Source organism: Strix aluco, chromosome 4 (assembly GCF_031877795.1).
Source record: "Strix aluco isolate bStrAlu1 chromosome 4, bStrAlu1.hap1, whole genome shotgun sequence".
NCBI lineage: Eukaryota > Metazoa > Chordata > Aves > Strigiformes > Strigidae > Strix > Strix aluco.
Window position 1 is genome coordinate 67,882,124 of NC_133934.1, and position 13,212 is coordinate 67,895,335.

General features: G+C 36.6%; 1 protein-coding gene across 34 annotated transcripts in view; it reads right to left on the bottom strand.

Moving 5' to 3' along the window:
- Positions 1–203: 203 nt before the first annotated feature.
- Positions 204–13,212, bottom strand: part of CAMK2D (calcium/calmodulin dependent protein kinase II delta) — a 161,391-nt gene continuing 148,382 nt past the window's right edge. For 30 of the 34 annotated variants that reach the window (XM_074823512.1, XM_074823515.1, XM_074823513.1 and 27 more), the window contains 5 exons: positions 9,505–9,580; positions 8,249–8,343; positions 6,729–6,957; positions 2,802–2,851; positions 204–2,262 (listed from right to left, as the gene is read on the bottom strand). In XM_074823512.1, the coding sequence (XP_074679613.1) occupies positions 2,845–2,851; positions 6,729–6,957; positions 8,249–8,343; positions 9,505–9,580 (407 nt within the window). In that variant the 3' untranslated portion in view covers positions 204–2,262; positions 2,802–2,844. Of the gene's footprint in view, positions 2,263–2,801; positions 2,852–6,724; positions 6,958–8,248; positions 8,344–9,504; positions 9,581–13,212 lie in introns of those variants that run through there. The other 4 variants (XM_074823517.1, XM_074823532.1, XM_074823548.1 and 1 more) reach the window with 2 other exon arrangements.

The following is a 13,212-nucleotide window of genomic DNA, read 5'->3' on the forward strand; positions in this document are numbered from 1 at the left end:
GAATAAATGGTCTCAGATCCTCAAGAAGGGCAGTTAAGAACTGACCAAAAGACAAGTCATGAAAACAAACACTCAAATTTTCAAGCTGCAAATTCACCTCATAAGAAACTGCGTCTGTGACTCTGACTTCTTAATTCAGACAGACACTACACATTTTCCGATGAAAAGAATCACAACTGGGAAATTAAAACACAAGCACAATGTCAGCAGAAATCACAAATTTATTAATCCTTAAATATATCAATCATTTACCATTATGGCAAGAAATATGTACACTGTGTCCCATGGTAAACTGCAGTGTTCCAAAATGACAGAAGAGAAGTGTATAATTCAGTTGTGGTGGAGAGAACAAATCACAATTTCCTCACGTCTTGGTGTGGAAGACAAACTTGGTCTACAGTAATACGTCAACACCACATGCTATGTTAGAAGTATAAAAAAAACCACCCTACACCTAATTTGTTAATTTTAAATACAGTTATGCCACTTATAGCCGCTTCACCAAAAAAGAAAAAAAAAAAAAAAAGAAATTAATGAGAAAAAAAATGAGGCCATTACTTTTTTCACAGATTCCATTGGCAGGTTAATATGGCTCAACACATTTATTGTAGATGCTTATTTTAAATATATATTGTTTAAAATCATGTAGTAATTATCAGAGAAGCTTAAATCCATCTACCATACATCCACTAGTAACAACATCAAAATGTTTTAAGAACTGCTTTTGATTAGTAATCAACACAGAAAGGTGAAATGATACAAATTAGGAAGCTTTTCCATATTAAAAACTTCAGGCTGCCGAGTTGTAAATTTTTAACCGCTAAAAAGGACATCGATTGAGATATCATGCACTATACAGCGCTGCAGAAAACAGTTAGCCCTGTTGGTAACAGAACAATTACAAATGAAAAAAAAAAGAAATAACCGATCCCTGTATTTTTCTATTAAAAATGAAAGGGAATAAACCTAAATGCTTGCAAGGATGTATTTTTACAGCAACACAAGGGAAGCAATGGTAGTCCCTGTTAGAAAGTTTGTGTTCTGAACTGACACCGGGAGCTTTCCCCGTGCAGTGTACAGGCATTTGCAGCAACAGATCAAGGGCCAAAACAAGTTAGCAATGCTGCAAAGACTTGTCACCCCTGATACTGTGCACTGAGTGACGATTTTAAGAAACCAAGAGCAGATTGAGGGGGAAGACGGGGGAGAAACAAATCTCTGGTAAAGTATTAGTCTTACTAGAAAACCGGTGTATCCACAATACATTTCCAGAGAAGCAACAGCAGCAGTGTAATGTAAGTAAATTCTTCATACTAAACTTTTAAGGCCTAATATTTCTCAAGTATATTAACCACACAACTGGTCTATACTTAACCAAAATTTTATATTTTTTAAAGCCTCCTTAAAAAATTTACACTACACCCTAAAAGCGATAAAAATCTTTCTCTATTCTTCCATTTTAATCCTCAAAACCTGCCCCTCAATCATCACTTAGTTGCTTACAATTTTTAATTTTGCTCATTCACCCAACAGAAATTTTCAATTAGCATAGTAAGAAAGCAAACATAAAGACTCAAAAGAAAAAAAGAAGCTGCTGGCTCATCAGGATGTTGACAGCTAATTCTGAAATGACCAAGCCAGCAAATTATGAGATTTTTCCAGTTTACATAGACTATTAAACTAAGAAGGCTTCAGCTGGTACAAAGCCAAGATATTATCACTTCCACATTTATCAGTGATTTCGTCCATCTACATGCTGTAATAAAAATCTGTTTTACAGTAACGGAGCTGCCAGCGGAAATCCTAACCATTCCTACCAGAACCAAAGCAAAATCCTGGGACTTGGAGGAAAAGGAGGAGTCAAAAAACAGGTCTTAAAAAAAGAGGGTAAAACATACTTTTTCTTTTTTTTTTCTTTTTTTTTTTAATAAACAGGATAGTTTTTAAAGTTGTCTGTCAAAACTTGGCATAAATGGAGAAAGTGACAAATGTATTCTGTATCTACTGCTGTCCATCAAGTATTTTTTTGTCTTTTACGCCTTGTTATTCCCTATTTGCATGGAACATCACCTTCATTGAAATGTTAACAGTGTACAGATGGAATATACAGCAACATGGTGCATCACAAATGTGTTACATGAAGAACCTTCACAACTTCATGCACTCAGAAACATGCATGAAGAGAACGGGATGGCCAAGATGGTAATCAACCAGGTGCGTTGGGTACAGAAAATGCAAGAGCGGCACCGCTGATATTTTTAGCTAGGAGGAAGAAGAAAAAAAAAAAGAACAAATTGCCATTACTGAAGTAACATCACCACCAGATATCAATACATGCTCACACGTTAGCCAATACTATTAAAAAAAACCCTCAAGATCATTTAACACAGTATTGTGAAGAAAACCAAGGGAAAAAAACCCCAAACACTCAGGCAAAGCATTCCTTTATTCTTCAAATCACTTTACAGACCTTTTCCATGTTTACAACATGCCAGAGAGGCCATTAAAATAAAAAAAAGAAACTGAGGCAGGAAGCCAAAGTGACTTAACTGATTTCTTAAAGGCGGGAGGGCAGAATTCAGATGTGAATCTCTGACTTTAACTTACTTCCTCAGCATGTACATTACAGACACTGCCATGGATAGAGATTCTCATACAAAAATTGAACCAAGTAAACAAGGAAGAATCAGATGTCATTTACATGCAAGACATGCTGGAGCCGCAGGCAAAGAGAAAATCAAAGAAAAGGAACGTGTAAGCAAGTAGTTAACTAACTCAGCTTATAATATCATTTGTATTACCGTAACATCTAGGGGCCGAAGTCATGATTGGGATCCCGCTGTGCTAGGCACTGTACAAACACAGAACAAACTCTTTACTTAAGTCTTCCTGCTGTTTGATATTTAACATATGAAAGTATAAGAAGTTGTAAAGTGCGATAAGTGATGGAACATAAGGCTGGAAGCCTCAGGTCTGAATTTAGGTTTGGGAGTCAGCTTTAGGTCCAATAGCCCTTTGACTGCCCATATCATTCAGGTCCACTCTCTGTATATATGCAGACACAGTTCTGCAGAAACACGTTAGCACAGGTTCTTAAGAACATGGAATACAGAGAAAAATTTCCTACCGTCAGTCATATTACTCAGAGAGAAACAATGGACAAGACAGAAACCAAAGTGTGTGTTTTCTGACTTGTAGCAAAAAAACACAAATAAAATTTATTTATAAACTAAATATACATTGGTGCTCATGTTCTTTTCCAAATAAATTATCTGCCATAAGGAAACATTTCCATATACCTCTAGGTACCAAAGAGCTCAATTCTGTCCTTAGATTTATGCACACTCCTGAAAACAAATAAGCTACTGTGTTTGCAGCAACTGATATGACATAATCTAGGATATTGCGTTTGCAAAAGCAGATCACAGCTATAATTGCTTTTGCAAGTTTATTAGATTTGAAATTCTTCAGACATTATGTGTAAGATATTTTTTATTATGGAAGTGCCATTATTAACTACCGTGTACTGGTAAGAATTATATAAATAGCTGTAGACTGTATAAATTTCAAATACAACAAAAGAAAGGAAGGATAATCTAGAACAATATTTTAATTATATTTCTTCTGTAGTTTTCCCAAAATGGAGTTATTGCTACACTGCTGCTCTGACTGGGAAAAGTAAGGGTGAAGTTCAAGGCAGTCTAAAAAATGGTCAGAATGGGTTATAGAAGGTGAGTTCTAGCATGGTGCTACATGGGAATCTACCAGTTAAACCTGAGAAGTTGGGGATTAAAGAAAGAATATGTAAAATAACCAAAAGAAAAATGGCAATGCTTGGGCTGAAGGGGGAACTATCAACCTAGAGGAGACTCACTAGTCTTTTCCAATGACCTGAGCACAAGAAGTAGGACTGATCTCATGTAGTATACTTACACTTAGGTGGAAGGCACTATAAATACAAAGGGAAACAAGAGTATTGTGCTTGAACCACTAAATAATCTTGAGGGCTGGGTAATCCAGAAATATTACATGTAATACTACGAAGTACAAAGCTGCACGCTCAGCAAAAGTTTCTGTATATTCATCGGTTGGAAATGACAGTGAAGGATAAATATGTGGCTGTCTTAAGATGATCTGCTGATGTGATGTAGATGACAAAACTGCAAAAATCATGCCAGAACATAGCAAGTGTGGCATTCTCAACAGGGAAAAGACAGATATTGAAGTTAAATGAAGCCCTGACCACAACCGCACATGGTATTTCAGAAGAACTCAAGTTAATGAAAAGACAAACCTCAAACCAAAAAAGACAGTGAAGAGCTATTAAGGTAGCCAGGAAAATGGAGATCCTATCCAAAAAAGCCAACCAAGTTAGCATTGTTTATTTACCCTACAAAAATAGAAGGTGGGAAGTGATCTAATCAGCCTTCATGTAAAACAGCTCCTATCAGTATAGAGAACAGCGATGAAATAAGAATAATCAAGGATATATTGAATCCGACTAAAATTTAGACTGGAAAACAAAGTTTCTAACCATCAGACCAATGATATTTTAGAAGAGTAATATGAGCAAGTCCAAAAAAGCCCTCTGAATTCAAGATGCGGGTTAGGTAAGGGATTTATGTGATATCGTTGCCAGTGCTACAACATAGGGGATACATATCTACGGCTATATTGCAATCTCATAGCATCCCTCCATAAGCCTTAACCATGCTCTAAGGCTTTGAGCCACTACTCCTCCTCTGTGACCTTTTCAGCTTGGATACCCTCTTGCAATCCTGAAACCTTCTTTGTTTAACCCCATAGGCTCAGAATATCCACTGACACAGACATAACCCTGCAGTCTCAAAAAAATTACCTCTCAGCTTCTTCTTCCATCCTCAGCATTCCCAGAAATCCTTATCTTTATTAGAGAGCACGAGCTCTCTAGAGACTGATATCTCACAAGTCCTAAACACTGCCATTACTTCCGAGGGGCAAATCTCAGGTCTGTACATATGACTGCGTTCCCTTGAGATATGCAATCTGAAAGGTGAGGTGTCTAAGAATGTATGTCATAAATCACCTTTTCTCTTTAGGATTGTTTCCTCTAAATATGGTTAAATTTTAAAAAAATTGACACCCCCCCCCCCAAAAACAACCCCTTCTCAAAAACAGAGAAGAAGAAAAAAATAACAAAGGAAAAGATTAAATAATTCTCTAGTCCAATTCATGTCACACTGCTATAAACACTCTCTAGAGTGCACTGGGACAGGTGAACCTGTTTCACTTACGCTTTCTGGCTCTACATATACCCAGGTCAGACCCCTTGACAAAACACTCCTTTATGAAAACATCAAAAATCTACATAACACTGCATTTCAAGAAAATGTAACTACTCTTTCAGTATTACCTGTTTAAACATTGGCAGTGCAGCTGGAATGTGAAAAACAAAGGACAACATGGCTCCTGTTCCTATTGGTTTCACATTTTTAAATAAAATACAATAGTTATCACTAGGTAATCGAATTACTTTTTTCCTAAATTAAAAAAAAAAATCATCCCCACTGAAGTTTAACACTTCATTCTATCATGTTTTTTATCAAATATTATTTCATATGGGAGTGTAGTGTTGCAAGAAGTAAAATATGGGACATGATGAAGTTTGAAGGATGAAATCGAAGCTCTTATCATCCACGCCAGGAAATTCAGCCTCTGTCCACATTAAGACACTTCACACAAATGTAATTATATCCTACAGAGAGGACTCACACCTGAGCAAACCAAGGCCTACACCAGTGCTGTCTAATTTAGAAACACCCTAAACCCAAGCCAGAAGTCAGTGAGGTTGGGCTCTGGGGGACACAGTAGCATTAGCAAAAGCTGCAAGCAGAAGAAAAGCAAAAGACTTGAGCAGAACCTCTTGAAGAAACTGTGACTCTTCATCTTGTTATTGCAACTATGAGCATGCTGTAATTTACACTGCTGAAAATCTGGCTCAAGAAATTCAGGTTTGTGTGTGTTGAGTCACGGCATGACTCTGAGGGTATGAGAGGGCATGCAGAGATGCCTGAATGAACAAAAGAGAAAAACAGTGATTGGAGAGATCTGAGGCTTACTCACATAGATGCCATAACTATCAGACAGGGACTATTCAGCAGTTAAGGAAAGAGTGTGGGAAAAGTTAAGAATGTGATGGGTGCTTGTATGACTTAATTTACAAAGTAAATATGTAAACTGGCTCAAAATCAACTTGCAGCAAGCGTAACTAGGCCTGAGTAAGTAGAGGTGGCTGGAAATCACAACAAATATTTCTCAAACTTCAGTTTTTCAGAACAGGGATACTTTTTTCCTTGAAACCTTCTGGTCAGCTTTAAGAGCTCCACGTATCCTATTGCTTTTTATTTTTTCAGGTTTTCCTGAAATTCTATTTCAGCTTTTCCAATCCTATTTTGTGTGACTTGTATCAAGTCTTATCTACATTAAAACATTTTTCTGCTCTTCAAGCTGTCAGTTCAGTTGGATCACTGGGCATCACAGTTGAAAACAATAACAAAAAAAGCATTATTTTATAAATATTTGTACCAATACTATATGCACACTACTAAATATAATGCACATTGCGTAAATGACCACAAAAAATTACACTATCAAGAGGATGGTTTCATAGTTTTTAAGGCCAAAAGCAGCTATTAGACTATCTGGTCTGACCTACATAGTTTAAACTCGTGGTCTGAATTGTTTCTTACTTGATAGGTACTGTTGGTGACCCTGAACGGTGAAAATGAACGTTCTGCCATTTCCCATCACGACGGTGCCAGACCCGTGTTTCCTCTGACTGCATAGTCTTTGGCATCCCACTTCCATCCATGTACTGTGTGAGTCGTATATATGCAATGCAAGCAGCATCGTCACCCACAAGGTGGACATGAGGATTGAGGATAATGGTGTGGATTGGCTTATTACTTTTGGATAAAGCTAGGAAACAAACACACACACATGCAGGATAAATTAAATTTTCCCTATGTAAGCCAAAATAACTCATCATACCCCATTTTACAAAAAACCCCTCAAGCTTTGCAGATACAAAGTAATAATTATTGTTTACTGATAATCATGACTGACAGTTAGTTCAAGTACATCGTAAAAATGAGCACAGTCACAGCGTAAAGTATGTTTTCCCCTTTCCTATAAGGAAACCAATAAAATGTTAAATAGTACATATCATTTAATCCATGTGCATATATGGATTAAATAAAGTGGGGCCACCATACCTTGAGTTTCCCAATTGAGTTTTCCCAATACTTCCATTTCACAGCTGTGTCTAATATCTAATGACATTTGTACTTAATATTTTCAGTTAAAATAATGCAGCTTTTAACTCACTCTTGTGACATATTTTCTTAAGTGCTGGTATCTATAAAAACTAAAAAGCAGTGGTAATGAAATGAAACATTTTAAGGAAAATATGGAAAATGCTGTTTTGGAAATGGAAGAGAATTTAGGAATATGATAATCCCATTTTATGATCAGACATTCCTCAGAAATTACTGGATAAACTGATATCTTAATTTACAATTTTTTATTTCCTTTTGAGTCAAGTCTGCTCTAAAATGGTTACCTACTTTACATGATCCTCCAAAACTTTATGAAATCCACTCTGTGGGTAATTTTTCTTTCTTATAGCTGACAGGATTGTAATATATATATATAAAAAACATATATACTGGTTTTCATATATATATATATATATATGTACACCACCTCACCCCCACCCCCCCCACCCAATACATAAAAGACAGCTGATCAGATTCTCAGCTGTATAGACTGAGTGACTACAATGATTTCCGCAATAAATCATATACTCACTGGAAGTGCTGACTGTTAGCTGCAATCATTGTAATTACACAATTTGTGACCTTTCTTTTAAGTATACTCACAGCATGATTTTCTCTTTTCCCCCAACGGAAAAAAAAAAAAGAAAAGAGAACGACTTATCTATGGTTTGTTTGTTTTTTCTTTTATATATCTTGACTTTCTCTTTTGAAATACCTGAAACTTTCCCTTGTTACCCAAGGTGCCCTATGATGTGTGAATAAGTGCAGCAGAAACAGACAGAAAAACACATATAGCAGAATTCTGAAAAAAACCAAACCTTCCTTCCCCTGCCCAAATCAATTAACTCCCAAACCACAATGCTAATTAGACTAGAGAAACACAATCACAAGGAACAGATGAAGATTCACAGAGATGAAAAAGTAATGTTTACCATTTTCAAAGTAAAACCTGTGAAAGTCCATCCCCTCAACTAGATTTCCCAAAGCTTCAGGTTCAAAAGATGTAAGGCCTGGGTCACAGATTTTTCTGTGGAAAAGAGGAAATTCTGTAATAAACACATGCAGTTATGTAACACAACTTTGGAGAGCTTACTTTTTAAATGTTTCCTTTATTCCCATCAGCTATGTTACTTACGTGTGCCATCACACTGGAAAAGAATAGAGCTTAAATGGGGAGAAATAATGGAGTTCTGGTTTCACCTAAATTAGTAAATTTGGCATCTTGCTTTAGGGGGACTAGATTTCCTATCAAACATCTTTGACCAAATAAAAGACTGCTGAAGAAGGACCCACAAGTCAGTGGTATACAACTAAGAATTTTTAGTTGTGACTCTGAAAACTGCTTCTGTGCAATCTAAAGGATATTTTTTATGTCACATCATTATTTAAGTGAAATTACTTTTTTCTTTAACTGATAGAGTTTAGATAAGAATTTGGAAGAAGTTTCCATTTGACATTCATACAACACAGGTTTTAATGTGATCATGCCAAAGTTTACTGCTGGCAAGCCTTTAATGGGACGAGCAGTGTCGATGTAGAACTGTGAGGCTTGTGCTGCAACAGGAGAGAATCCACCCAGAGAAACACAGGAGACCTAAAGAAATGCTGAGAAAGTCTTTCCTCTACTTTTTGAATTTTTTTTTGAGGTAGGAAGAGAAGAGAAGCAGCTATGGAACTGTGTCTCTGCAGAGAAAAGCTGAGAGAGAAATTGGTCCACTTTTCCCAAGCAAATTCTTGCACAGTGCTCAGTAGAGGCTGGTGGAACCTAAATTCCATGTGGTCTTTACACAGTACAAATGGTGTCCTAGCTAATATCATTCTCTACATTCAATAAAAATTTTCTGCTAGAAGAGGCTTCTACTGTGTTCTCTGGGTTCTAAATCACAAACATGACTTTACTTTTGTACACCAAGATAGATCACTGCATATTTTCCATCAGGATTATGACCTGTCTCAGTAGAGTATTACACAGGATTTACACTAGCAGGTCCTCTGACATTGGCAAACAGGCTCATGTAAAGCCAGGGCAAAGCAGCAATGAACACGTCTTGTGTTTCTTGGGGGCATCTGAGAATGAACTTCAACAATACATAAATACAAACATATGCACTCCGTATAAATATGCACATTTACATATACAGTGTCAAATACATCAACTCCTCACTCCCTCCTAAATGAGAAAACTTACGTGTAAGCTTCAAAGTCCCCATTGTTGATAGCTTCAATCAGCTGCTCAGTAACCTTGATAATCTCCTGCTTACGAGCTAGAGAGAGATACAAATACAATTCTTAAAATGGAAGGCAAAGTGGAAGGTGACAGCTGAAAGGCTGTCAGAAGAACAACCGTAACAAAGGTATCCTCTCATTCCTCAGTTGGCGCAATGGCCATTTCTCTTCCTTTTCCATGACCAAAGGACGTGATGTTATATTGCTGCTTTACACTGTTTTGGCTTCAATGTACTCCTGTATTCATGAGGAAACTAAACACATGAAGATCAGTCCACTTTCCTATCATGCTTCTAACCATCTTTCCTTTACTGAAGGATCTGCTGCTTAAAAATCAAAACAAAAACAAAACCAAATCCCAACCCCAACTTTTAACTTCAAATTAAAGGAAACTGGTTATTGTTTTACAAGTGATGCTCTAATGTTTCATATCACACGGGGCCTTTACCTCTTAAGTGTCTAACGCTGATTGTCAGGAATCTTTGTAACACTTGGTGTTCGCTTTGGCCAAATGTGTACATTTAAGTAAAGAGAAATTTAGGCCTTAAGCCTATAATCAAGATCCTCTGGTGCAAGCTTGCAGATTACATATAACGCATCCATATCCACACAGGTCTAATTACAACACAGTGTCTTTCAGCTCTGACTTCTGTGATCGTGCCTATCTTTTGCTTGTAAAATGCTTAACACATCTATAGTACAATAAATCTCTAGTAGATCATTTGGCAATATTATGGTAAATCTGCTAACTAATAATAGTTAAGTGCTAAATAGTAACAGAAGAATAATACATCAAAAACAACAAGCAGAATATGTATTTCCAGTAAGAATATTCAAACTCAAGCAGTGCTTGCATATGCTTCAAAGGCAAAAGTATGTGAAACAGTTTCTCCTTTATCTATCAGTCAAGAAATAAGCTCACAGTTCAGTATTTGTTAATGTTGATAGGAGTTACACTAAACCAGTGCAGAGTAAACAAATTCCTGCACAGTGGTATGGTTATTACTAATACCAGTTACTCTAGAAGGTCAAAGTTTAAGAGACTTTATCAAGATGGAAAATCTGACTTCACTTTGAAAACTGACTTCCACTTTTAAAAACTTATTTTTTGAGAAACAGATGTTTCTATTTTTGCACTGTACCTTTATAATTTGGTAAAGTTCAACCTTATACCTATGAAGTTCAACCAGAGTGGCACTATTCTCAAATACAGATTTTTGTGAGTTTAATGCTAAATGGGTAAGGGAGAGAGATTTTACTGGTACTTTTGTAAGGATTTAAATTACATTCAACTCCTTATTAAGCCTCAGAAAATCAATTTGGAACACCAGCCTTGAAACAGAAAGAAATACAAGCAACCAGGCTGTAGTAGCTTTCTTGTGCGGGCAAGCAACAGTTGTAATTTTCCTGCACACTCCTACACGTGGACTGGACCATTAACACACACACACACGCAAATATGCTTGGAATGTTAAAGCCAAAGTATTGAGAGTGCTCACATTCTTCTTCAAAAAGAAAATGTTGGGGCGCATAGGCAGAATGCAAGCCTCCAATGCTGTACTGCAGGAACTGTCATCACGGTGTTAAAGAACCTTTTAATTTGTTTTATGCTCCACCATCTCTTTTAGTAAGCGCCCACCTAATATATTCAGATAAAAACCACCAAAAAGAAACCAGCAAGGAAAGAAGTGATGGAGAAAAAAGTGGATACAAAGGTCTAGCAAGGCTTTCTGTGAGTAGCTCTTGACTACTAGATAGCATGATGGGTAAGAATATTTCAAGTATGAATTGCTTTAATTTTCTACAAAGACTGTGGAAAGAACAAAGAATTTTAACAAAGAGATGTTTTGACTGCAGATCAGCAATGACTCCATTGTCATATGTTTAAACAACACAGACCAAACTGTGGACACTGTATGGGATTGTCAGCACAAGCCAAGTGGTAGGATGGTTGAGTAGGAAATAGTGGTGCAGTGTTAGAAAAGGCTGGCACAAAGAAATCCAGAATATGCAGATGTCATGCAGTGAGGAAATCACAAGTTTTGCATGCAACATCTCATATACATATAACTAAACTAAAGGATTTGCTTAAATAACCTGGTAACACATTCTAATCAGAGACTAGGAAATCACAGACTATTAAATCAGACAGTGGAAAATGAGGTAAAAATCTCTGATGAGCTGCTACATAATCATGAGATCATGTTAGTGGATAACAATGTAAGCAATGAAAATGTCTACAAAGGTATTGTAGTTTCCAAACACAAGAAACATAAAATCACGTGGACACATAATTTTACTTTCATTTGGCTAGAGACAATTGGCAATACCCCCTTTTTCATTAACATCATTCATTTCTTTTTGAAGTTTTACCATGAGAAGCCCACAGTTAACTTACATGTTATATATACTCTGACAGGGAACAGCAAAGAACAGTGAATATCTGAATATATTCACACAACATTCTGTGATCCAAGCTCAGAGGCTTATTAAGGTGTTTTGGTTTGTTTTAAATGAATGGTGTGCAACAGCTCAATTTAGTTGAATGGTAACCTGACTCACTGACATCTGTGCCTTCAATAGTAAGAGTTAAAGGAATGTGAATGACAGAAGTTTCTCTCTGCAAATCTTTGAGATTTTAGGACTTGATTTCAATCTGAGTAAGAATAGAAATTTTTGCTAAGACACATTTTAAAAATTGTTTTGGGTCAATCAAAATGTTCCATTTCAATCATACCTTTGATCGTGTACTACATTACAAGATATAATTCAACATCAACCCCAGAAGGCAGAAATTGAACCGTATTTCCAAATTGCTCTTTTTTTTCCTGTTTTTTCTTCCAAAATGAAATTGCAGTGGGACACATGTTTTCATCAAGGTTTCTGATAGAAGTCACCTAGTATTACAGAATATGGTTCCAGCAAAGTTTCTCTGGGCAATACTAACATCTAGTAGAGCTGTGTCTGCTGAGCTGTCCATGGAATACAAAACACATCCATCAGGAAGGCCATACAGGCCAGCAAAGTAAGTAAAGGAGATTAAGGCAGTATCACTGGCTCAAATCAATCACTGTCCAACTCCAGCACTAGCATCAGTTCTTCCAGTACTTGTGGAAAGACTTTGCAGTTCTCAATGTGGACTGTCAGGAATAGAAAGATGTTGCCAAAACATCTGCCTTCCAGCTCACTTCTCAATTTTTCTACAAAATTACAAGCACCATGTGAAACTGTATAGGAAAGGAACTATGCTACTCTTCCCTTTCAGCAACACACAAATAATTACACATGTGTTAGAAAATTAGATTTCTTCCTATTTAGTGATGTGATATGCAATCTCATTGGCAGAAAGTGACTTAAGAGTCAAAGACAGAGGTGGAGTATAATTTAGAAGCTGGAGTTCCAGAAATTATTTGTCCTGTGTGCAACCCCCTCATTCTCAGACTGTACTCATTTAAAAGCAAAGGCGAACATTACAAGAAAAAGATGGTCAAGAACAAGGAAGTATGAAATATTCAGTAACATCAGATATCAAAGAATAACTAAAAATCTCAGTAGTCACTGTGATTTTACACAAAACTCTTACTGATTGTTTTAGGGAATCTTTTTTACCTTAGCATTTTATTCTTTTTGCGTAGGTATGCATGTGGGTGCAGGGAGACAGAGTACAAAT